At 42.3% G+C, this 27467-nt stretch overlaps 1 protein-coding gene across 1 annotated transcript; it reads left to right on the top strand.

The window, feature by feature from the left end:
- Positions 1 to 446: 446 nt before the first annotated feature.
- Positions 447 to 26748, top strand: LOC105938547 (disintegrin and metalloproteinase domain-containing protein 10). The gene is made up of 16 exons (XM_012880331.3): positions 447 to 639; positions 6500 to 6650; positions 9111 to 9229; positions 10982 to 11140; positions 11679 to 11779; positions 14177 to 14326; positions 16952 to 17044; positions 17137 to 17320; positions 17754 to 17917; positions 18010 to 18193; positions 19389 to 19539; positions 19658 to 19841; positions 19952 to 20060; positions 20879 to 21099; positions 21182 to 21308; positions 23550 to 26748. The coding sequence occupies exons 1-16, from the start codon at positions 573 to 575 to the stop codon at positions 23729 to 23731; spliced, it is 2346 nt and encodes a 781-aa protein (XP_012735785.2). The 5' UTR covers positions 447 to 572; the 3' UTR covers positions 23732 to 26748.
- Positions 26749 to 27467: the final 719 nt, after the last annotated feature.

The following is a 27467-nucleotide window of genomic DNA, read 5'->3' on the forward strand; positions in this document are numbered from 1 at the left end:
TTGGGGGGGGGGGGGGTTAGATCAGAAAAACACAGGAATTGTCTATAATTATTCTAAGAACACAGTGTGCTAATAATGACATACTTGTTTCTGTGCTCTGATTGGTCAGTTTTTAAAAAAAGAGTTTGACGAGGTTTTTTTTTTTTGTTTTTTTTTTTTGTTTTTTTTAGTATTTTAAATTTGTTTTTGTTTTATTGCAGTGCACTCTGTTTAATACAGGCGTGCGATAGTTTGAATTATAACTTTGAGTTTAATTTCTTGTTCTGTTCGTAATGGCGGGTTTATATCATGTAGCTGTAGGATGAAAACTGCACAGATGTCTCCGTGAGAGCTGAAATGCATCCAGGCTCATGATCATGAACGCTTTTTTTTTCCTTTTTTGGTGGTGGTGGATATGGGGAGAGCGAGAGAGAGAGAGAGAGAGAGAAAGAGATCCCAGTTGCGTGTGACGTCATGACGCTGGAGCTGGGGAGAGGGAGGCAGGCGATGAGAGGAAGCTGCAATAAACACTCAGGGCGTCTGCGCCTATCTAAATAGGACAATAAAGTGAAATCGGTGTCAATGCTCTAACGATGGATGTGTCATCCCTGCTCTCCCTCAAAGTTTTCCTCTTCGTTTACCTCCTAAACTACACGCAAGGTGAGTGGGGGCGTTTGGGGGAGAAATGTTTTGCGGGGTGGGAGGAAAACACGAAGCGGTGTAGCCTCGGCAGCGGCAGCAGCAGCGGCGGCGGCGGTGGAGGGGGAGCAGAAATCCCGATAGCCCGCCCGCTAGCTAGCAGACAGGGATCAGCGGGGCCTGCTTGTTGTGAACAGGACTGCACCCTTTTCCCACCGACTCACTTCCAGCTAACAAAAGATGCGTTGCGTCAAAGCCGACGGGGATTGGCGCAGTTTGCCGCTGCGGACCGACACCTCGGAGTTGCTTTTGGCGTGTTGTCACGGTCTCTTTTTCTCGGTTTACGTCGTCGGCCTCGGCCCCGGCTCTGTTGTTATCGTGCGACTAGAGCCGACAGCCATTGTTATGAGAAGATGGTGTTGCCCGACTCGGTTAACGGACCGTTAGCTTTGTGCTAACCTGCGGGTTAGCACAAAGCTAACGGTGGCTGTTTTTTTTTTTTTTTTTTGTCCAAGCCCGAGGTTTACAAGCTCGCATGCACCTTTTTCTCTTTCCCCTATTTGTTTAGTATTATTTCCTACTGGTTTTCATATAATTTGATGACAAATGCCACGGTAAATACAGCGTCTCCTATATAATTGCTGGGTGAGATTGTTTGGTGCTATTATTGTAAACATCAACAACGTAACAGTGCTGTGAAATAGTATTTGCCCCCCCTCTTAGACAGTTTTTATTTTAATATTTGCTTTTTTTCTTTTGGTCACACTTGCATGTTTGCAGATCACCAAACATCAAATATGATCAGTGGAAACAAATTCACCCGATTTAAATTATTTTTGGGATAAGAGATTTGTACTAAGCTAGCCCCAGCCAGGGCTAACTACGGTCTAGCCTGTGGAAGAACCCGTCTGACAACATGAAGTAGACTTCTGGGTAAGGCTCTGTAAAGGCTAACTAAGCCGTTTTAAGGCTTTGTTCCAGCCTGGTTAATGACCGTCATTTACAAAAGAGTGACAGCCACAAGTGGAGAAGACATGGTACACTGATGGACATTCCCAGGTCTTCATCTTCCATGGTTTCCTCCAGGAGGAGGTCACCAATATGGGTGCGCAATACAATAATATGCAAACACATCGGCGCAGCTCGCTAAAGTTTATTTACTCCCACTTTGCTGTCTACTGCAATGTTGACTTCTGTTGAATGACAATAGAAGAATTAAGGAAAATGTGCATCCCAGTTATTTAGCAGTAACGACCACAGAACAACATCTAAAGCTCCGCTTGCCTTATTTGACTCAGTCCGTGTTCACGATTCAACAGTACGGAGACGGGCAAATGTGGCGTCCAGTGGAGAGTTTTGTTGAAAAAACCACGGCTGACCATAAATGAACGCAAAGGCCTGTCTTGCATTTGAAAAAGCAAAAAAACATAAATTTTTCCAAGGCCTTGTGTTTTTGGGCTGACGAGACAAAAGTAGAATTATTTTCTTACTGTAGTTGTAAATTGTCCTTGAAATAAATGAAATGAAGTGACCCGAGCAAAGTCGGGACTCATGCTACGTTCGATTCACCTCGGAAAAGAAAATAAATTTCACCGCGGTGACAATAAATAATCTTTGAACTCGTAACTGGCCAGTCAGAGATTATGTCGTCTTTGCCATTTTGCGGTCCAGCTTCCCTGTTTTTTTTTGTTTTGTTTTTTTTTGGACGCTCGCACAAAAGCCATTGTTAAACGTACAAATGCCGCCAACCCGAGCCTAGAAAGATGCTTTAAAATTGCAATTTATTGCAAAATCTTCCTTCTTCTTTTTAAAGCCCTATGAACATGAAGTGTTAAACAATAGATGGGGATCCTTCTTTGCTGGTTTAGCGATTATTTCCACTGTTGTTAAAACAATGACAATAACACTGTTCTACACAGTGTTTTGTGGACATAAACAGCGCTAAAACCTCCCGTCCTATAAACACTGAAAGGTAGTACGTATACGAGTGACTTAATGCTGCATAAATAATAGAGAACTGCTAAACACACTCAAAGTATGAAGTTTTACTCAATCTTGCAGCAGCCGTCATGAACGCGTAAGTCGGGTACGATCCCGTTGTGCCGACTTTTCGACTCGTAATGCAGGCTTCAGGAGGCGTTCCAGTTGAAATTTCCAGATCGGAGGTCAGAAACTCCAAGTATGGAGGACAAATGGAACACAGCACTAGATCTGATTTGAAAGTGAAACGGTTCTGCAGAGAACCACAAACGTGAGGCTGGGTGAAGCCATAAATAGGTTCGGGGGCCAATTACTTTTCACACAGGCTCAGGTGGAATTGGATAGCCTTTTCCCATGATAAGTGAACTCAACAGTTGAAAGCGTTGTTTTGTATTTACTCTGCTTATCTTTGCCTGATACTAAAATGTGTTTGATCTGAAACTCAAAATATGACAAAAACATAAGAAATGTGAGGGGGTGAATATTTTTAACAGCATTATAGGTTGAGATTTAAAAGAAATGACACAAAAAACTAAGTTGAGAGGTTAATCGGTTCAAGCCGTAGTCTATAAATTAAATTAAAGTGAATGAGAGGAGAGAAAAAGTTAGTCTGCTCAATGCCGTAATAAATATAAATCAGTTAGACGTGATAATTTGCCTTTGGTTTTTTTCTGTCTGGACTTTTTTTTTTTTTTTGTGTAGGATTTGAAGGTGTTTTTGGTTTGGGGGGGGAATTAAACTATTTAGATTTGTGAAGGCTGAAACCTTTCCATCAAAATTACAGTATTGGTTGTGTGAATGGTATGTTTATTCTACTTAGACCGGCTTATTTTCTGCCGTAATTGACGGTTTCCTCTTTAGTTGAAGAGGATTTCTTCGCACATTCAGATTGGCGAGGAGAAAGGCACCGACAAAATGCAAAATGAGAGTCGAGCTCAAAACTTTTCCTTTCACCACCGCCGGAGGTTTCTGCTTCACAAGGACAAACGTTGTGTAAGATCTGGAAAATGCACTTTGGGTTTATTTGTGGTGACAAATGGTGAAGTGTTTACCAAGCTCCATCCCAGATAGCGATCAAGTCAAATACGAGTTCTCAGAAAAAAAAAAAAAACATTTTCCTCCCTGGATGAACGCAACAAAGATGCTTTGGTTAAATATGAATAAAGTATGACAATTATTCTGTGCTTTATAAATCCCCAAAAATAAGAATACGCTGTTTGGGTCCCATCCGTTATCATCTTTAAAAGCCACTGCTTCATCTAAACCTCACGCTTCCATTGGTTTCCCTTTTAAACAACCGGCCTTTGTTTCGGTTTTGGAGAGACTAATTCCAGGCATTCTTCACTTCTCACAGTCACCTCAATGAAAAATTTAATGTTGCCGCCTAAATATTTGATACTGCTTATGAAGAGCGGAGAGGCTGAAATCTGGAGCGTTTATCCGTCTTTGTTACGCGGCCTTTATTTACGGTATTCCCGTGAACGGCGGGGCCTAACGACCTGGCTGACGGCTCTAATTATACATTGTCTGTTTAATGAAAGGAGCGTCATTCAGACGTGTTGCTTTGAAAACGGCCTGATTTATATAATCCCTCGCTTTGCTTGTTTCACATTGTTGACAAATGAATAACCCTACTAGTTTATTTTACTCTTATAAGAAGCTTTTGTTTGCTGTGGATTGACTCTTTTTTATGTTTGTGTGTGTGTGTGTCTACTTTCTAAATGTAAAATGGGCGGATAATGTGCATGAGAAACACTTCCCCTCTTATCATCCTCCCACTCCTCTGATGGGGCAATAATTCTGCTGTGAAGCAGCTCCTGCAGTTGAACGCGGCTCTTGAGCTGCCGTTTTTTATTTGATTACTATTATTTTTTTTTTTTATAGATTTAAGCCGAGTCTTACAGCACGGACCGTACGGAGCTCCGTCATTTTAATCCCCCCAGCTTCAAGTAACCGTCGCTGGATCATCGCCAACACATCCGGTGGTTCGGACTTCTGTCCAGAACTGCTTTTCTTATACAGCATTTAGCCGAAAATGCTGTGGCCACTCATCCAGCGTTTAAATCCCCCCCCCCCCCCCCCATCATATTGGCCTTTGGGTGTTCTCTGGGTAGGAAGTGGTTCCTGTGGATGCTGTCAGGCTGCTATCTTGACCATTTCAAGGTTGTTTTCATTGTCCCCTCTCTGCCGCCCACAAGGGGATTAGATTTGTCTTCAGAAATGTCCCAAACAGAAAAACAAAAAATGTCCCAAACAGAAAAACAAAAAATGTCCCAAACAGAAGAAACAAAAAAAAATTCCCAAACAAGTGGGGCGTGTCAAAGTAAGATTCACCTTTTCATTAGCTACGTTTACATGGACACAAGTAATCGGAATGAAGGGCCGATCAGAATAAAAATGCGTCGTGTAAACAAGGCAATCGGAATATGATGATTGGATTAAGCTGAATTGGAATGAAACTGTAATCTGAATGAGAGGGGTGGTTTATGCCGATTTTGATAATCCGATCAACGTGCACGTAAACGATTGTCAGGCTCAAGTTATTCCAAATGTGGCAAACTGGCCCGAGTGCGGTGACGTGTTTCCGCGTGGGTGAGTGGCGGAAATACGTCAGGAAGCAAAACTGTCAGGGCTCAAGATAAAACTTTTCAAAAAAAAAGATAAGAGCACAAAATTCTTGCTTACTCAGTAACGTTTGAACCATAATGTGAACATTGTGCAAATCCAGCCTGGGCGCTCAGAAGACAAACAAACTCGTATAATACTGCTTCGTTTACTATTTTTGTAGTTTTTAGGGGAATCTAATAACTGCGGATGTCAGTGATTCTATTCTGAATAAACCCAGGTGCGTATACACGCACGTTATGCGTTACGATCGGATTACTTGATCGTGTGCCCATATAAACGGTACATTCTGATAATTTAATCTGAATACGTTTTAATCTGATTGTGAAATTTTGTGCATGTAAACATGGCTACTGTAGAGCAAGTCAGTCTGCGGTCAGTCCAGAAGATGTTTAAACCTTAGACTCTGAACATTATGAACTTTAATTTAGATAATTTAGTTTTTTCAAAAAGCAAGCAGAAGCCAAAAAAAAAATATATAAATTTTCGCCATCAACGAGCGTGTTTGTGTGTTTTTTTTGTTTAGTTTTTTTCCCCTCCAGGGTTTGGCGGTCCGCCATTGTTTCTGTAGTGTTGTCCCGTCCTGAGAGTGACAATTTACAGCAGTCCTACAATAAGATTAGACTCCTCATTACTCTGTTTTTTTTTTTTTTTTTTACATTAAGGAGATGTGTAAGCTTGTTAAAAGACTTGAGCCCAGCTTCCATACTTTGGCTTTGCTCCTTTTCTTCTGCCGTTGGACGCTCGCCTTGAGGGGCTTCATGTCGATTCGCTCATACCGGCAGGCGGCCGACCCTCCCACCTGGTTACCTAACTGTTGCAAACCTCTTCATTTCTGCTGGTATTAAGTTATTTGATAAACTAAGAAGTTAACTACAATAACAAAAATAATCCTTTTCCGCGGTTAAAAAAAAGAAAAAAAAGGGGGATCTGAAGGAGCCGGAAACAAAACAAACTTCTCATTCATCCTTTGAACAGCGTCCGAAAAGTTCTCTGTTGCCGATTCTGCATCAACTCAGCATATTTTTACTCCCATCAAGTACGGGGGAGTACATCGGCCACCGAAAACGTATATGTTTTTGTATTTAAGATAGTTAATTTGTCTTTTAGCTTTTGTTCATGGACATTTCAGTCCATTACTTTCTAGGAATTTCACATAACGCCATGATGCTGTGGCTGAATTAAGAAAAGTTTCTTGACACTGGTGGAAATCATTGCGTCTCTCCAGCCTAACGGGTGTCCCTCTGTTTTTTTGTTTCTTTTTTCTTTCCTGCAGGACACTACAGGAATCCCCTGAACAAGTACATCCGTCATTATGAAGGCCTGTCCTACGACACGGAGCTCATCCACAGCAAGCATCAGAGGGCCAAGAGGGCCCTCTCTCACGAAGACAAGTTCCTTCATTTAGATTTTCATGCCCACGGAAGGTTGGTTCGACTTTTTTATATGTGACGTGTGCTTTTTTTTTTAAATGTATTTATTTATTTATTTTTTGCCAAAGGATGCGTGGAAGTGGTTCATCATGAGATTAAACCTTTTTCTTGCATCCTGTCCACTGGGAAGTGGTCGGGGGGGACGTCAGTTCTGACAGGATGTTGTTGTTCTCGCTGTGTGTCTTCGGCTCTTTTTGTGTCATTTCTTTTTGGTTCAGTTGGAGCCAGATGATTCATCAGCTGGATAAATGCCAGATAATAACAAGCCTTTTAAAAAATTTTAATCTTCTAAGTTGTGCACATCTGCTGCTCAACTCCCCAAGTCCCCCCCCCCCCCCCCCCCCCCCCCAAACCCAATGTGATAGCATCTTTATATTATTGGGGCTTAAAGCTTAAGCGTTTTCAGCGCACGTCCTGGAGATGGTTGTGGAGGCAGATGCATTGACGTCTAGAATAAACACCAATTCCTCTGATGGGAAGATGCTCATAGTTTGTCCCTATTTTGAGGAGGAGGAGGGTAGGGGGGGGGTTGTGAGTCTAAACGCCATCACAAAGTCACCACCATCTGCCTTGAAACTTGGCAGGGACGGCGTATCATCCTGGCTGTAACAGGACTTGCTGTTCCTAAACCCTGATGCTGCTTAATAAGGAAGAGGAAAAACAGGATGTAATATAAAGCAGTGCAAAAAAGAAAAAGAAAGAAAAAAAAAAGATCTTGTTTTCTCCGAGAAACGGGAAATTGGCCGTTTGAATTTTTTGACACAGCCTGACCTTTTGCTCAGTGTTCGTACCGTCTACTTTTCGAGTCCCACAGTCAGATTTTCCTGTCCAGATCTGAGCGCTTCCCGAGCAGCGCCCGCTGGATAACAGGACGTGATTCAGAGCGTCTGCTGCGGAAATTGGGCGTTTGTTTACAGCGTGTCCAAAATGGTGGCTTAGGCGGCACCCTGACCGGCTGAGGGGTGTGCGCTTTTTCTTTTTGTTTTTTGGTTTGTTGATTTCACTCACGCTCGCTTGTATAATCCCAACCTCGGCGTTAGCGGGGCAGCCGAACGGAGTAGGAAACAGAAACTACAGCGCATGTGTGGGGGAAAAGCAGCTGCTGTTCATACGAGGTCTGACATCGGGTCAGCAAAACAGCTTAAGTGCATCTTGAGAAAGTTCCTGTTAGTCTGTAGGACTCTTCTGGAGATTTATTCCCTTCTTTAGACTCTTGAATGTGATGGTAACACAGTATGTGCAAGTATGCGATTCTCACGCTACGATAACCCTTATTTTATTCTTTAAATACCGCAGTTTCAGAGTACAAACCCATAAAGGCGAAACGACTTTTAACATGATCGTTTTTTTATTTAAATATAAAAGCAGAAGGTGATACTGGTAAAATATAGGCTTGACTGTCAGATTGGTTAATTGCAGCACTTAGAGATGGGGAGCATTTATTCGTTAGGTTTGATTTTGTCACCGAAAGGAGAAATGTCAAATAAACCACTGCTATATAAAGTGGTTCTGCGTCAATTTGTTTCCGTAACCCAATTAATTAAGGTAAACACTTTATGTAGATTAATTACTCAGGCTGATGTTTTTTAAGTCCATATTTTTAACAATCATTCTTTTTTTTTTTTGCGTGCAGGTAAATAAAATGCGACATTTAAGATTAGAATATTACATCAAACAGATTAAAAACAAACAAAAAAAATTATACAGATCTTAATGAAAAATATGTTTAATACTTGCTTAAAGGTTGTTATTCATAATCTGAGAAGCAAGCCTAATGTTCCCCGCCCTTGATCGTCCAATCAGGACAACGATGCTTGAAACATGTTGTCAACTCGTGTTTTAAATGCTGGAGACACAGTCTTGGAAGGACGTAATTCAATAGGTGCACCTGTAGGGTTGGTTTCCTATCACTTTTTAACAGATCTCCACGGGGCCTTTTATTTCATTTAGCTGCTTTGGAACGAAATAGAGGACCGTCAATTAAGACACGATTACGTGATCGCAATAAAAGCTCCTCAGCAGGTGGAGCATTAAACAAGACTTACTGTAAACATTCAAAATTAATTAATTTCTATTGGCTTTTTAACTAAATTATCAAGATTTTATTTCTTTTTTTTTTTATTCATGCCAGTGTTTCTTCTTTTGACCCTCCCATTAAAATGCAAGACAGGGTAGAGGTCCGTAGTTATTAAATGTAGAGTCATACACATTGGCGTTACAGTGATGATTCCTATGTTAAGAGCTGGAAAAGTCTCCAGGCTGTAGAAGAAGTTCACATTCCAGCTGGACAACACCTCTACACACAGAAACAGAGCCACGCTGCAATGATGGATTCGATCACAATACGTCGCTTGTGTTAAACTGGCCCAGTCAGAATCCTTATTGTGAGTCAGTGGGAGAACCGATTGTCTTAGTGCGGGCAGCTTTGTGATTTATCTCCTCGTGTCGTTTCAGGCATTTCAATTTACGAATGAAAAGGGACACCACCCTCTTTTCTCCGGATCTGAAAGTAGAAGTCTCAGGAGAAGAGATCCCATACGATACCTCTCATATCTACTCTGGAGAAATCTACGGTAAGGCTGTGTTTTTTTTTAATTAAAGGAAGGCTTTATAAAATAAGTTGTATCTTAACTGGAGAAAGTATCATGCTGGGTAGCCACACTGATGAGGAACGGGTAATATGTTAGGAACAGAAGGGTGTAAGGATGCCACATCATTTGATCCTATCCAGGGCACCACTGAGCTCGTGGACAGTCAGAGGTGCAGCCTTATGGGGTTGTATGGATTTGAAAATGTTGTCCCAAAGATGTTGGGTTTAGGTCAGAGGAGGATGGAGGCCACCGTTTCAGGAAGGGCGACACTCTTCAGACCCTTTCCCGTCTGCTACGTGAGCTCAGCGTGAACCTGCTCTCATCTGAGAAACCAACAGGGGACCAGTCCCCCCACCTTCATAAAGTCTGTTTCTAATGCTTTGGTCCGAGACATTCACTGCAGCGACCCGCTGGAGGTCCGTTTGTAGGTGTCTGGCAGTGACCATCCTGCTCCTCCTGGCTGCAGACACTAGCGTGCAGGTAATGGTCCCGCTGGTGGGTTAAAGGTATACTATGCAACCGGGGTTGATTTTCCAGCGAGGCTCCCCCCAGAGGGCGAAAGTAAAAGTCCACTGTCATAAAGATGCTCAGCTGTTCTCCTGGTTTGTCCGTCAACCCAGGCGCGGTTGTTTTGAGCTTAGCAGACAGGCGAATGCAACGAAAAGTGGAAAAGACGGCAGTACAAACAATGACTAACACAGTGAAAGTATGAACATCAAGCTTCCCGCAGCGCTATCTTGGCCACCGCCGCCTCGACTTTTATTATTTTTTTTAATTTTTTTTATGTTGGCGAGACGCTACCGCCAACCGCCTCGCCAAGCCGCGGCTGCCGCGGTAGTGTCTCGCCAACATAAAAAAAATAAAAATAATAATAATAAAACTCGATATGCTTGCATGTTTATTTGACGTTAACACGCGGTTCTTTGTTGTTGCTTTCGTGCGTGCATATAGTGAATGGCAGGGTAAAAACACATGGAGTTCTCGCCGTAAAGCAAGACCGACTCTCGCGGTCTTGCACGAGAGTTCTGAGCCTGTGTGTACGAGCCGAGAGCTCTTGCAATTGCAAGTACGGTATTTCCACCACAGACCCCCAGGGCGGCCGAGAAAACCTTTGTTCGACCTGAAATGACTCATTTAATCATCCAAAACGGTATGGAGCACATTAATTAACTGAAAAATGTTGCATAGTAGTTTAAGCACCTCCGACCGCCCTGTTCAACTCTCCTGAACTCTCCTGGCTGTGCGACAGATGGAGGTCCTGGTGGCGTTGGGCTGCCTGGATAACCTCCAGGAATCCTGGTAATGACTATCCAGGAATGACACTGACCCTGGTCAAATGTAAAACTACTGAATAGCTGGCAGAACAAAAAGAAAGGGGGGGGGTGGTGTGGGGAAGGCCTTTGGAACCATTCCTGTTGTGGGGTTCCTCTCAATGTGGCGGCTTCAGTGCGTCTCTTCTTTAATTTACACCAAACCAGCCGACGCTGGTTAGCGATCCTCTCTGTTACTGAAACGACCCGGCCAATGCTCCAGAGGTTTAACTGACCCGACACTAAACACTGATTTAAAGAGTCGTCCTTTATTTTTCTTGCAGCGTATTAGACTCGCCTCAATGTCTCAGTTCCTTGATAGTTTTCTGTCTGCCGTTGGCGTCTACGACGCAGCGATAACGGAGCGTCCGTCCGATCCTGTGCGACTCGGCAAGTAAAACGGCCTTAATCTGATTTCCCCCAGGTGAGAAGGGCACCCTGACTCATGGCTCCGTCGTGGACGGTAAGTTCGAGGGCTTCATCCAGAGCTACCACGGCACCTACTACGTGGAACCGGCGGAGAGATACCTGGAGGACAAAGACGTGCCGTTTCACTCGGTCATCTACCACGAAGACGACATACGTAAGTCTGTAGATTCTTCGCCAACGGGGTATTTTCTTGTAGCAGTTATGCGTAATTTGTTGCATGCAAATGTGTAAGGTTAAGGCAGCAGAGCTGATGAAGGCTGGCTGGTGTGATTGCCCCCCCCCCCCCCCCCCCCTGGGTGCAGAGACACCCGGGGTGCTCATTAGCTGAGTAACACCGTCTTTCTCTCAGGCTACTGGCTTATTTATGCACTCTACACAGTGTTGGTGCTAATAGTGAGCACCGAGCACACTTCACTACAGCGGCGGCCTTTAATTTCAAATCATCTGTGAACACACAGCAAGTGGTTTTTTGGGGGGTAAATTAGACAGGATTGTGCGAGGAAGCGCTAATGAGAGCGACGGGGAAAGCAGCGACTCGCACTCCGACGCCAGGCGTATCAAGTGGCGTATAAGTACATCCATTAGCTGATCGTGAATGGCACCGGGGATAGAGTGACTCAGGGGGGGGGGGTTAAGCAGCTAACGTTGTCTGTATAATCCAAACAGTGTTTGTGTCTGCCTCCGTCACTCAGACTACCCGCACAAGTACGGCCCGGAGGGAGGCTGCGCTGACGGCTCCGTGTTCGAGAGGATGAGGAGGTATCAGGCATCTGCCGTAGAGGAGCCGGCCAAGGTGAACCCCCAGACCCTGTAATGGACGCCAACCTGATTTATGGGAGTGAAATTTAAAGAGTCGGTTTTGTCATTGTCGGAAAAAGAAGCTCCTTACTAGTGTTACAGCGTAATGTGTAATATTAAAACTAATTCATCCTGGAGGCTGTGTTATTTATCTTAAGGTCTCATGACATCAGGAAAGCGTGCTGTGAATGTTGCCATGACTGAATGCTTGGAAAAAGGACTTAAGTAGGCAAATTCTTTCTGCTCTGGGGTTCAGATATAGATTCTAGGTACAGAGCAGCTCATGCTTAGGCAAAAAAAACTTGGAGAAAACAAATAATTTCCATTCCTACAAAGTGGAATAACTGGAATCTGACTAAAGCTGCTCTCCTCCTGGCGATGCGGCACATTTTTACACTTTGGCGAAACATCTTACTGTGGCTGACGAACATTTATCTGCTGCCAAAGAAATATCCTCACCGACCACATTAAAGTTGCACATAGCGCATGTGTGGCACTCGTATAAATGCTTAATAGACGGTTGCAGCTGATTAAATTGGCATATCGGCAAAAGATTATTTCAGTATTTCAGTTCAAGAGGTGAAACTTGTGTAGAGTGGCTTTATTGCACAAAGAAGGATATGTTTTAAGCATTTGTTTCTATCAGACCTATTAAAGAAAAGGATTTTAATACAATATCTCAAATATTATCTGTCCTTTTTGAAGAATGAAACATTTCAGGCATTGAAACCGTCGCTCTGAAGATCACCCAGAATCACTTTTACATTTTATAACAAATGCATTCTATAACAACAATTTCTAACAACTAGAACTTTCCAACATCGCCACGTTTTATAACCTCTATGATGTTAACGACAGATTTTTAGCCTGACACACCCCAGCAGACAAAACAAATGATGAAACTAAACACAGCCTCGTCTCTCTCTGGAAAGACGACACGTGTTGCTTTTAGGTAGGCATGAACCTTATCAATAAAATACACAGAAAGTATTTGATAACCAAACACAAATTCAAACCACAAATTTAGCCCTTCACAGTAAATCATATGAACACGTAACCAAAGTGACACTGGATTTAAATCAGATATTGGAACCACAAATTGTTTATTTCTTTAATACAGACCCTTAGCAAAAAGTAGTACTATGAGTATACTTAATTCACACTTAAGATGCGGCAGTGTACTTGCAGTTTACTTTTTATTGACTCTTTTTATTTACTAAAAAGTATAGTGGCGTATACTTGACTTGTATATTGACTTACATACTGTTAACACTGATAAACACAGCTAGCATAGTGCTAACTAGGTGCTAATGTACAGAATAACCCTGAAACCACAGAATGTTTTGCAAAAGCAACACGTTTCCAAGCTGTTTACAGTGTTCAAAATCAGCTCACCATGTTGGGCAATGTATCGAAATGTAAGTGAGAAATAATCAAATGGTTTTACTTAGATTTCTAGTGGCTTTTATTGGTGGAAATGCCACTGCCGGCGTCGACTGAACCACTTCCGGTTTCCACCGATCCGCCCGAATAAATGTAATTTAGCAGATCGTAAAGCCCCGTAGTGGAGTGAAAGGAGAGCATCCTACACGTTGCTCTGAGAATTACTGAGAATCTCCTGCTATTCATGCTACGGACTGCAGGGTCAGACCAAACAGTCTGAGGCTATTCTTTGATCCCCCCCTGTCATTCCTTCGCCTTCCCCTAGGGGGCGTGTCCCACTATTTGAAAACTGCTGCTCTAGGGTAATAGTGGAAAACTGAAGGGAAGGAAAAGTGTGCTAGGATTAGAAGCACAGGCAACTGGATAACGGCAGCATTGAGAGGACTTTAAAGTAAAGTCCACTCAAAGGTTTGGTCGGGATTCACAAGGCGTAGCGCTGCAGTCGGAGCCCACAGGCTCACAGGCTGGCTGACATTTCTGTATCAAAAAAGCTTCTTTTTTTTTTTTAATTAGTCTTGTGCAATATTCAAACTTTCTGAGAAACAAAATTTGAATCATCGTTAGAGCCAATCTACATTTAATCTACAAATAAACAGAAATAAATACTTGTGAATGTATCTTTTTGCATACTAAGTCTCACTTCTTGAATTACTGAAACACATGAACCTATTAGTGATGTAATTTATTGAGATGCATTTTTAATTTCTGGATGTCAAATGTTTCATGTCGATTGTTGTTTTCTTTCATCTGATCAACGCTTTCTTTCCAGCATAATGCTGTGAAATAGGCAGTATATGTTCTTTGCTAAAAATCTGGTCTATGAACGGGCCGCAGGTCAAGAGAGAAAATCTAAAAATACTTGCCATGATTTATTTACTCAGCGTTAGGCTGAAAATGCTATAAATATGTTTTATTTAACTGTGAGACTCACTTGCGCTCCTCGCATCAGGAGCTCCACACCGAGGCCAAGTCCGGCGACCCGGTGCTGCTGAGGAAAAAGAGGATGGCCCAGGTGGAGAAAAACACCTGCCAGCTGTTCATTCAGACTGATCACCTATTCTTCAAATACTACAAGACCAGAGACGCTGTCATAAGTCAGGTAAGGCCGTTTGCTCCACGTGAATAACAAAAAAATACCTAAACTTTTATAGAAACATCAGAAACTCATGGACAAAATAAGCACAGAGTCAACACACTTAAAGTTGTGGCTTAGGAATAGAAAATTATGAAAATACACTAAAACTATTACATGACATTGATGGATTTGTCTGCTAATTGTTTCTCCTATTACGTTGGCACCAAAGTGACCTATAATCAGGCGTCCATCTGTAGGAGTTCTGATATTGATTTGTTTGGTTTTATTTTAAAGGTTACATATCATGCAAAATCCACTTTTTAGCCCTTAAACACCTTTTGTTGTGTACTTGGACACTCTAGGAATGCAGAAAATTTGAATGTAGTTTATCCAGGTGCTGCATAGATATCTTTTATATTCTGTTTTTTCAAACCGTTCGGTTTTCTCTGTTTTCTATTCCATTTTTTTTAACAATTAGGTCACAGTATTTGCTACAAAACTGCTAATCAAGGTGTTGTAGTCCAAGCTGATGGATGCTGAAGTGGATAAGTCAAAATGTTCAGTTGTTCATTACAACAACTCCCAGCAGATTACAAAAATGGCCGAATGGGGTCAGGTGTGAGTGGCTCCTTTAGATTTAAAGAGACAGCACCAAAACGAGACGCTCTCAGACGCACCTCAGAACTGGGGTAAAAAAGGGGGAACGTGAGGCTAAATTAACGAAGAATTCAGAACAAAGCATTGCAGTTCCACCTTATATAGACCACGACTGAATGATTTCAATGTGCAAAGGAAGAACTGAGCAGCACATTATGTCCCCTTTTAAGAATAAAGGAAATTTCAGGGCATTATGCAGAAAACTAAAAGTGCCCATTTTAGATTCGGCTGTATCCATTCCGTTAAATTTCAATCTAGTTAAGTAGGTCTGTAAAAGTTGGCATGTCCCCCAGTTTTAAAGCATGGTTGGTACTACTTCTATAAAAGGAAAATAAACTAACTCTAGATTTTTCCCCTGATATGTTTTAAAAAGAACCTGCCTCCCAAAGCTGTCCTCTCTATGGAGGGAAACTAACAGCAAATTTCCCTCCTGGGAACGTCGCTTTAGACTGAAAGTGAACCCAGACAGTGCTCAATAGGTTGTCAAACTAAAATTATGTCGAGCTGAAAGATGACATTCCTAGAAAATAAAAATAAAAACTATACAGGGCATTCCCCTTTCAACTAATTCTGACTTCATGCAAAATCTAATTTTATTCTGAGCTGAATTACGTCTCCTTGATTAAAAGCTGAACTTCCCACAGACCCAGAGGAACACCACCAGGGAAAATGTTGCATCCCTGGTGGCATATTTAACTCCATTGGGCCCTGTAAGGCTTTACAGAACATGACAATAAATGACACAATGTCTTGCCGTACTTCCCTTAACTCCATAGTATCGCCACAAGCTGGAAACCTTTGTGCACTGCTGCTCAAAAATAAGCAGATGGATGTTCAATTTAGAAAGTATCTTTATCTTATGTCTTGGCTCTGAAAACTATGCAACTAGACTCCTGTAGTACCGATCCATTTTAGAAGAGTAGCGATGAACTGGTCTTCTGGCTCCATGTACTCTTGAGTAATCTCTGCACCCTGATGGTTTGGTATCATTGTTGCGCTTGTGTTAAGGGAAAAGGAAATGCCTTGATATATTCAAAAATGGACCAAAATTATCACTCCGGGGTAGTTCTCCATCTTAATTATAACGGAGGCGTCGATTAGGAGGAGAAATTCCTTTTAGCAGGAGGAAGTTTCTTAATCTCCAGGGATATTACCAACTGCCTGCCAATAATTACGCACTGCATCCTCTACACTGCAAAAACGGAACTTAAAATTAGTAGAATGTTCTTAAAATTAGTGTATTTGTCCTTGATTTGAGCAAGTAAATAAGATTATTTGCCAATGGAATAAGATTTTTGCACTTGAAATAAAGTGATGGAGATGAGTTGTTCCTATTTTAAGTGCAGGATGTCTAATTATCTTATTTTGAGGGTCAAAATACTCATTCCATTGGCAAATGATCTTTTTTACCTGCTCAAATCAAGGACAAATACACTAACTTTAAGTACATTTTACTTATTTTTAGACCCGTTTTTGCAGTGTAAAAGTACCGTTCCATTTTAGAAGGGGTTTAAAATAATAAATATTTGGTCAGTAAACCAAATATTTATTATTTAAAAAATTTTTTTTTTTTTTTTTTGAGAATATCATAGGATTGCTAAATTCCCACTTGCTGAAATGCGGCAGCACAACCAGCCTCAGCATTAACTGAGCATTCCTAATTCTGTTGCTGATGTGAAATGGTTTTTCAGGGATCATCCAACCACTGAAAATCAGCTCATGAGAAATATTCCAAACCACTAAACCTAAAGTCAATAAATGTATTATAAACGCAAAAAAAAAAAAAAAACATTCGTAAGACAACCTCACTGCTGTTTAAACGTTTAAATACTGTCTGAGCTGCTGATGTGAGCTTCAGATAGGAAGAGGGCTGGCGTATGTCTGAGTGCCGTACTGCAGGTTATGTTGACACACGCTTTTACGTCGTGAAATCTAAGGAGACCCTGTTCTTTGTTGTTTTTTTTTTTTGTTTTTTTTGTTTGGCACCTTTAGATCTCCAGCCACGTCAGAGCCATCGATGCCATCTATCAGGGCACAGACTTCATGGGCATTCGTAACATCAGCTTCATGGTGAAAAGGATCAGGGTGAGTAACACCAGACACAGACCCACATTACTCTCACGTTACAGTCTTTACCCTAACTCTCTGAACCCACCCCCCCTCACCCCCATGTCTAGATAAACACCACCAATGACGAGAGAGACCGATCCAACCCGTTCCGCTTTGCTAACATCGGCGTGGAGAAGTTTCTGGAGCTCAACTCGGAGCAGAACCACGATGATTACTGCTTGGCTTACGTTTTCACAGACAGAGACTTTGATGACGGGGTGTTGGGACTGGCCTGGGTGGGAGCCCCCTCAGGTACTCAAATATTCCTCACCATCTCAGCCGTGTTTTCAGCCGCACCGAGTAGAAGGGTGCATTCAATTCTGACTTGCAAATTAGAACCGCAGCTTGGAACATTAACATACGCGAATGTGAAAACCCCCCAAAAGTTTTGATGAACGCCTTAACCTCATTAGTCACACTTCTACCCTAATTTCAATTTAATTCAACGAGGCTTCTCATTTTAAAAACAGTTTTTTGTTTTCTGCAAAATAGTTTTTTTTTTCTTGCGCCGTTGGAATTTAAGCTAAACGCGCAAAAAAACCACTTTTAATGTATTTGGCAAAAAGAGTTTCTAGCGACAGGACTTTACATGTTTGTCTGACTTATAGAAGGAACCGTTCTCGATCTCTTTAATGCAAAAACCGCTTTCTGGGCCTTTTTTTTCCCCCCACTTCTCTATTCCTAGGGAGCTCTGGGGGAATCTGTGAAAAAAGCAAGCTGTACTCCGATGGTAAAAGGAAGTCTCTGAACACCGGTATAATCACAGTACAGAATTATGCCTCCCACGTACCTCCTAAGGTCTCTCACATCACCTTTGCACATGAAGTGGGACACAACTTCGGCTCCCCGGTAAGTTCCTTTAGATGTGGTGGATTTAATCCGTTTATTTCGTCCTCTCCTAACCTCGGATTTGCCCCCCCCCCCCCCCCCCCCACTCCAAGCATGACTCTGGAGCCGAGTGCACCCCCGGAGAATCCAAAAGCCAAGACAAAAAGGAGAAGGGCAATTTCATCATGTACGCGAGAGCCACGTCGGGAGACAAGCTCAACAATAACAAGTTCTCCGTCTGCAGCGTTCGCAACATCAGCCAGGTTCTGGAGAAGAAGAGGGGCAACTGCTTTGTTGGTGGGTTTGTCCATTCACCTCGGCTCGACCTTCTCGCGTTAACGATTCATAAACTTGGACGCTGTAGTCGTTCTCATTCAGCTGCTCCCTGCAGTGGACGGTCAACCTAAAGTCTTAATTAGTGAGATAAAATGTGGCGACTGTAGGTGATCCCACTAGCTCTAAAATCCAATCTTGGCTTTGGAGCTGGATTATTTTCATCTGCCAACATTTTGGCAAGCTGCACAGCTTACCCTTCATTTTTGTTTATGTAATTTTATTTTTTTGACACATTTGACTCAGCTTTAAACTGATTACCTACACAATTAAGTTGAAAGGGGCACCTTTTAATTTTGGCGTAATTCTGGTGAAAGGTTTACATTCAAGTATCACAGACATTAATGTCATTAATTTTGGCCTTTTGATAATTTATTTGAAGTGTTTCTTCAGGGTTAACTTTACAGCAAACGGCGCACAACGTATAATTTATGGTAGGGATGCACAATATATGGGCATTGGCATCAGTGTCGGCCAATGTTAGTCATTTTTTAACGTATCGGTATCGGCCGATATTAACAACCGGTGTTTATTTCCATCCACTTACCCTTCGTGCCCGTGTTTTAAGAGGGGAAGGGGTTGGTCATGTGGGTTTTGTTGGGTCATGTGACAGTGACACATCGCACCCAGGATGGGCAGAGATAAAAAAAAAAAAAAAGCAGAGTGTAAGTCTAGACTATAACCCATATTCAAAAATGTATCATTATCAGTCATTACAAAATGTTACCATCACAGAAACATAAATATGTGTGTGTGTGTATATAGATGGATGGATGGAGAGAGAGAGATTTATTTATTTTTGGGGCCGGTGGTTAAATAATGAGAATAAAGTAATATTTTTACAAGAGCTCTTATAAAAAGTGCAACCTTTCCCCTGTGTTAAAATGAGCAATGTTGAGCATCTTGTAAAGTTACACTTTGGTAGCGGTTTCACAAATAAAGAAATGCTAAATCTTTTTAGCTCATCAGCATCATATCCTGCCGCGATCCTCACTTTGGGAACCCCGGGTTTTACCCACGTTTGTTTTATTTCTAAGATTTCTCTTGGCAATATTTGATATCCTGTAAATCTTTAAAAAAAAAAACATTGACATTTTTTCAAGGGAGATTAACGTATTTTATCAATTTTTTTATTTTTTATTTTTTTGTCTTCCCTCAGAATCCGGTCAGCCGATCTGCGGCAACGGCATGGTCGAGCCCGGAGAGGAGTGCGACTGCGGCTACAGCGACCAGTGCAGAGACATGTGCTGCTACGACGCCAACCAGCCCGACAACAAGAAGTGCAAATTAAAGCCCAACAAAGTCTGCAGGTGGGCGTCGCCGTCGGGGCTCCACTCGCCGTTTTGCGTTGGTTTTTTCCAGACCCGGTCGGTTCAGTCACGACGGGGGGGGGTTTTAAACTCGCCACTGGTTTTGTTTCTCACCCAGCCCGAGTCAGGGTCCCTGCTGCACGGTGGAGTGCACCTACAAGGGCCGCAACGAGAAGTGCAGAGAGGAGTCTGAGTGCGCTCACCAGGGGATGTGCAGCGGCAACAGCCCCCAGTGCCCCACCTCAGAGCCCAAGGCCAACTTCACCGCCTGCCACGGAGAAACCCAAGTCTGCCTCAACGGGGTGAGTGGCCGAGCGCTTCGCACTTGTTGTCACGGCGACGGCGTTTTTTGTTTTTTTTTCACACCAGCGGGTTGGTTGACGTCGCCCGTCCTCATGCTCCTCCCCCGCAGGGCTGCTCCGGCTCCATCTGCGAGAAGTACGGGCTCGAGGCGTGCACCTGCGCCAGCCAGGAGGGAAAGGATGAGACCGAGCTCTGCCACGTGTGCTGCATGGAGAAGAGTGAGTGGGCCGACCCGTTTCACACTAGGGCTCAACGATTTTGGAAAATAATCTAATTGCGATTTTTTATTTTTTTTCCTAAAATTGCTAATTTAATGCAATTTTTTTTCCTGTTTAATTTATCATGTCTTTTTAAACATATACAAACAACAAATTATTTTGTTTCCTCGCTGTACAGATTAGTTGCTAAAAGACCCACAGCATCTAAACTCAGAGCAGAAATGATTGCGTTCTGCCTACGATATACTTCAACCAAAATTGCAATTTTGACTTTTCTCTGCGTTAACCACAAGCAACAAAAATGGCTTCTAAATAAAGACGTTTGTAAACAAGGACTATTTTAAACAAGAACTTTTAATGTTTCTATTAATCAGAATATTATTCAAGAGAACAGCTTTTAGTTGATTTTGACATCAATCCCTGTTGAACGTAAAGTCCAACCAACAAGCAAGTCTATGTATTAAACCGATTGACCTGTACTTAATGCTATGTATAATTTTATAAACTCTAAAACAAGTAATAAAATTAGATTATCTCACTGCTGCAACTGTCTTTCCTTCCATGTGGAGGCAAACCCACTTTAAACATTTTACTGACACCTAATGGACGTGTCTAATTCCCTAATTATTACATAGCCAAATATTGCAGACTCTGCGATTTGGAAATTGCGTTTTTTTAAAATAGCGATTATATTGAAAAAGCGATTAATTGTTCAGTCCTATTTCCCACATTTAGCCGGTCCTCCCTTTGTTTTGTTTTTGTTTTTAAATCCCTCGGTGGACACAATGCGACTGACTGTGAGCGATCTGCTTCCCCAGTGAACCCCAACACGTGCAGCAGCACAGGATCAGAGCGCCTGGCTCGCTTCTTCAACAAAAAGGTGACCACTCTGCCGGCGGGCTCACCGTGCAACGACTTCAGGGGTTACTGCGACGTGTTCATGAAGTGCCGACTGGTGGACGCCGACGGGCCGCTGGCCAGGCTAAAGAAGGCCATCTTTAACCCAGAGCTCTACGAGAACATCGCGGAGTGGATTGTGGTGCGTATTGAGTCTGTTACGATTGGACGGTTTGTCGTTCCGGGTTTTGCCAGGATTAAAGGTGCCGGGATTGCTCCTCTAGGCTCACTGGTGGGCCGTGCTGTTGATGGGCATCGCCCTCATCATGGTCATGGCCGGTTTCATCAAGATCTGCAGCGTTCACACGCCGAGCAGCAACCCTAAACTGCCTCCTCCCAAACCACTGCCAGGTGAGTGACGCGCAAACGCGTTCAGCCGGAGAACTGTGAAAGCTTTCCTGCATGCGCTGACGACAAAAAAACGCGTTGCACATGTTTCTGTGTTTGAAAATAATAAATCCTAAAAATGAATTGGCCATATTTAGATTTCCTTCCCCTGCCTTTTGCAAAGTTTATTTTTCAAGTATTAGTCCCATGGACTTTTCAGCCTAGTCTGTAAAATATAAAAGGAAAACAATGTGTCTCTTCATAATTATAAGCCACGTTGTAGGGCTGGACGATAATTCAATAACAAATATCGATCGCTAGACGTATTGTCAATGATAGACAATACGTCTAGCCTATAATAGGCTAGAATGTAACATATATATTAGGGCTGTCAATCGATTAAAAAAATTAATCTAATGAATTACATACTCTGTAATTAATAAATCTAAATTAATCGCATATAATTTTTGCTGTGAAAGTATTTAAAATATTTAAATTCAAATGATTCAATGAATAATCAGCATTAGATACATTAAAGTTCTGTTTTCAACAGCAGACAAACTGAACTAAACAGATGCCAATGTCAAACTGAACTCACGTCAACAGGAGACATCAACTGAAATAATAATAAAAAAGATAACCTAAATTTAACAGACGTCAACATATTCCATATTCCAATCTACTTTTTAGGCTAATTATACATAATTTAGACTTAGTGTTATTTAAACAAACAAGCATTTTATTAGTTGTTATCTCTTATCTGATGTATTTCTGATGTTTGGCACTTTCTACCAAAACTTTTAGTTTTGGTAGAAAGTTAGTTGAATAAAGGGTTGAGTTAGCCTGGGTGCCATTCCGAACTTAGTCTCGCCCACAACGTTTTAGGTCGGGAAGTTCGGTCTGGCATTGCTCAATAGTAGCGTGAGTATGCTCGCCCAATATCTGGCGGGCCAATCAAATTGTCAGGGAGGGCTTTATACGATGATGGACAGATGATCAACAGTAATGTAATCAAGCACGTCATCAAAGCGCACATGGGTTGAATTCGTTTACAACAACTATGGCTGCCGCTGGAGAGTTGAGGTGTGTAGATTCTGCTATTAGGTCTGTTCTAGAAGATATGGACAAGGACTCCTTGGATCCTTACATTCTTTTTGCAATAACGGCAAAAATCGTTAACGCTCATCTTCTTATTCTAGGCTAACTGTTGAGTTTCGTTGACAACAACTATGCGTCACTTAACATACGTCACACGCTCCGTTGCTCTTATTGGTTGTAGGTCTATCCAATCGAGTGCAGAGGAATTTTTTTTCCTGGTTCGTTCGAAACACGCCCCATAATCACAGCTCTATGGAGCTTACCTGACTCCGCCAGATAGATTTGCTCCGCATATCCATCTGGAAACCTTCCGTTGAAGTAATTTTGGGAAGGGGCGAAAATACTGGTTAGCTGATTGGCCTATGTTGGTGATAGACGGGCCAAATAAACCAATCAGATTCGTCGTCGCTCTGTTACGAGCGACGACAAAACACAACCACAAGCCAAGCTACTCTTGCTGCTGCAGGTAAAGGCTCGTTAGCTCAGCAAATAAATACTCTGTAATTCCGATAAAACTTGCTCGATAGCCACGCTAACGCTAGTTTCATCGGCTGAAGCCGCCATGTTGTTTAGACTGAACTGTCGCGCTTCTCATTGCGTCACACCTCAATCCGCCTCAAAGCCAACGCTGATTGGACGTTCGTTTGGTGAACGGCTCCAAATTTTCTTTAACGGAGAGTAGCCAGACTGATCTGCGAGTGAAACCTTGAAAGCTCGCGAGATCAGGATGGTCTCACGAGGCTACTATGGAGCAGTATCAGACTCAAATTCTGACTAGAATTGAGTATGACCATGTCAGGCTAGGGTTAAGTTTGAATTCGGTGTTTGTGTTCTGTATCTAAAAGTAGGTCACTAAGCAACAGCAAACAAATTACCAGAGTTGCACTTAAAATATATGTTTGGAATTATCAATAGCGATCAACATGATTTCTGTTTTATCCAAATGCTTTTTTTCTATGTCGTCCAGCCCTACTGCGTTGTCTTATCACATTATACCCCCATCCCCCCCCCCCCCCCCCCCCCCCCCCCCCCCCCCCCGCCCAAAGATGCACAAGGGTTATACCTTTGGGGGGGGGTTTGCGGACATGGCTGTACATTTTGAAGCAATAAATTCCAACCCTCTAGCAGAATTAGCCTCCATCTGAATCGGCTTCTTCTCCCAACCAGGCACCCTGAAGAGGCGACGAGCGCAGCAGCACGCCAGCTCTCAGGTGCAGCACCAGTCGCAGCACCCTCACGCCCACGGCGGCCAGCGGCAAGCCCGGGGACAGCCGCAGCGGCAGGCGCAGCCCCAGAGGCACCATCGTCAGCCCAGAGAGAACTATCAGATGGGCCAGATGAGACGCTGAGACCCCCTCCTCCCCGCAACCCCGCCCCCCCTGCAACCCCCAATGCCTTGGCTCCTCCTCGTGCCTACAGTGGGAAACAAAAGCGTCACTCCATCCAAAGAAAAAGCCTGACTTGGTTGTTTGTCATCGTCATATCCTCCAGTTTGCAGACAACTCTCCCGCGCGGGAGAAGAGACTAAACATTGTCTTAACAACTCAATTGGCTCTTTGTGGAGTGGACTGGACTATCAGCCATCTCCAATGCAGTGCGATCAAGCATCGTTTTCCGTTCTTTCTTTCTTTTCTTCCCTTTCTTTTTGAAGGAGTGCCAAGGAGTTTAAGGAATCACGTGTAGCGTTAGTACGCCCTGATGTGTTTTGTTATTTTTTTTTTTCGTTCTGTTGCGACGTCTTGGAGTGACAACCCCGTGGCTGCCGGTTAATTGTCCCGTGCTTCTCTTTTTCTTCTTTCTTCTCTTTTTTTTGTTTCCCCCCTCGCCATCCTAGCCAGAAGTGAGAAACACTCAGAAATATGTGGCACTTTTTTTTTTCTTCTTCTTCTTCTGATTTCACACATGTCGAACAGCAAAAGAGACGGGCTCCGGTCTCCTCATGCAGACATTCTTCTGCATGTGACTGTAAATATTTAGTGTATCATAAGCGAAAACAAACTATTTCTTCTACTGTAAATGTGTAATTCTTCACTTTTTTTTTTTTTCTTTTTCTTTTGGGTTAGTGCTCTCAGGATTATTAACACGTAAATGAAGGAGCGTTGCGGATTTGGCGCCCTTGAGTTACCAATCGGTCGGATCGCGTTCACTCTTATTTGATAGCACGATTGTGAGCATCAAGGGCATCATATCCCTGTTTTTACTTATTTTATTATGTTTTTTTTTTTTAATGGTCTTGCTAATGTTATGTGTTCCTCATGTTGTGTAAAGGGGGGCTGCGGCGTCGTGGGAACAGAAAGGAAAGACCGTAGTTTGGCACAACACCCATTTGTTTTTCCACCGTGAATGACGCCGAAGCCGATTATGTTCAGATATGAAGACGAGGAAAAAAGGAGTCTAGAAATGAGTCATGTTACACAGAGTTAGTTTACATGAATGTGGAAATAAATCTTTAAAAAAAATTACAAAAAAAATAATAAATAAAATAAGATTAAGTCATTCTATTATTCTTCAGATAGCGAATCTAAGAACTTTTCAATGTGGGCATGCAGACACATTTATTCCACGTGACTTTGAATTGACGAAGGTCTGTAATACCTGTAATTCACTCGACACCGTTTCATTTCGACTGCTATGTCACCGGAACCGGCTATTTCCTGGCGTCGCCTTGCCGAGGATCAGGCCCCCCCCTAACGAGCTCACGGAGGCGGAGGACGTTTTTACGTTTTAGAGATCCGCGAAGGGAATCCTCTAACGTGCGACGGCTTTCCGTTTGACCTCAGGGGTCTGCAGACAAACCCTGCTGTGAGTTGAATTTGCTAGACGACACCGACACAAGCCCGGTGACGGAATCGTCGCGTATGGCCTGTGTGGATTTTTAAGAGCATACGTTTTTAAATTGAGAGAGGGGGGCAAAAAATCTATATGTTTACCGACGGATGTTGTGCTGCTCTCTTGCCTGCCTACATCTGCCGTCTAAATCTACGTCTATTTACGCAGATTTAGACATAAGTTTACGTCTAAATCTGCAGTCGAGTTCAAATCCTCTTGAGCAAATCTCTTTCTTCTCCTGTTTTGAACACTAATACTTCCACTCCAGCATTACTGTGGGCCAAACCTGCGCTCGCATACCCCTGTTTTTATTTTCATTTCTCTGCCGTGATTCTGACGTCGCGTCCTGCTGATGGGGGCTCTCCCAGTTTTATTGGCTGGGACCGAGCGAAAAAAACGAATCTGTGCGTCTCTCCTGGTTGCGAGGGGGAGAGTTTTGAGCAAGAGGAGTACAGTATCTGGCTAAAAAGACGTGCACTTTATTTTTGGAGGAAGATTTCCTCCCCCCATAGCGATGCTAAAAGTGCAAAGGGTTGTGGCACGGAGGCAAGAAGATGCGAGGCGAAGCACAAGCGGCACAGAATTGTTGGATTTCATTTTATTTTAAGTTTTAAATGCATGCAACACTTAATAATGCAACGCCGGTTTGTCCTAGTCGCACGTGAGCTGTGTAGGGTCGACGTGAAGCGCACGCGTCACAGTTTCTGCAGCGGGGGCGGACGGATCGGACAGGTCAGCGGTCGCCATCGTTACTCCTCATCTCTGTACAAAACGGAGCTCTTTTTAAATCTCCTCCTGGGCCCCATCTCACCTGTCAGGCCCCGCAGAAAAACCCGAAACCTGTAAACTTGTACAGTACTTGGAGAATTAAAAAAAAAAAGTAAAGAATAAAAAATTTGCATTTAATTTGAAAATGAAAAGTACATTTTTGATACATCTATTTCCTTTTTTTTCTAAATTCAGAGTAACTTGTTAAAAATGTTCACATGTGACAAAGTTTCCTCTCTTCAAAGGTATTTATGTTCTCTGTGCGAGTAGAACTGGAATCTGCTTATAGTTTTCACCACCGTCATCAACGGGGGAGCGAGGGAGTTAATGTCACATTCTCATTGTTATGTTTTACTTTTCTTATCCTGCGGCGCGGTTTGGGTAGACGAGCAGAAGTCTTTAAAAGAAAACGCCTGTAAATTTACTTTCTTTTTAATTTCGTAGTCTTGGTTAAAAAAAAAAGGAAAAAAAAAAAGTTTATAGGTAAACGTGCACTGAAAATGTCCAAATTGAGTTGAAATGTCGTAGGTGATGTAGGCCGTAAGAACACATGATTAAAGCGTAAAAAAACAAAAAAACAACTACTGTCTGATTTTAATGTTCACTGTGTTTTATACAGTATTCGAAATTTTTGTTCACTTTGAACATTTTTACTAAAAAGAAAAACAAAAAATTTCAAATTGTATTGTGCAAAGAGATGTAATTTTTTGGAGTACTTGAAATGCATTAATTAAAAGACTCATTCAAAATAAAATAGACCTCTGTTTACTGTCTGCAATGTGTGTGCACTCTTTTGGTCAAAATGTCAACAACAAAAAAAAGTTAAGTTTACATGAATTTTATTTGTTTGTTATGGAGACGGGACAATGTAAGGTATATTCTATAAACACTTCCCCTGAAAGTTAAACCTGTGCAGTCTGATTATACAGGCATTCACTTTCGTATCGACACCATGATGCTTTCACAGCAAAACCTAAGGAGTTTTATTGAGATTTTTATATTATTTTAGCGACTTGCAGTTTGCTTTGATGGGAAACTAGTTAGGAGGGCACAGTTAGTCACAGAAAATTCTTATCAAATGAACTAATCTTAGGAAATGCTTCAAACGGTGAATCCTTCATGGCTTTTCACTGTATTCGTATCAAACATTAGATTTTGCCGTGCTGACTTAAGAGAAGACTTTTGACACGTCTGGCCTTTTCATTAATTAGTCATAAATCCAGAAACTCCCGTCACAATTGTGAAGCCCAGTTCCCCCTTCCTCTGAATCAATAATTCAAACTGGCTATAATATGTGATGTATAATTCATCTAAGATGACATCACATGTGTAAACATAATTCTGAGGAAAGCCAATATTTGTTAAATAAACCATGTTAACTGATTAACAGTTAATAAGGTCATGACTCACCTGCAACACCTGCTCCGACACGAGTATGTATAATTTTACTCGGGATAATTACGCAGTGAATTCTGTTTCCCATCATAA

Source organism: Fundulus heteroclitus, chromosome 2 (assembly GCF_011125445.2).
Source record: "Fundulus heteroclitus isolate FHET01 chromosome 2, MU-UCD_Fhet_4.1, whole genome shotgun sequence".
NCBI classification, from domain to species: domain Eukaryota; kingdom Metazoa; phylum Chordata; class Actinopteri; order Cyprinodontiformes; family Fundulidae; genus Fundulus; species Fundulus heteroclitus.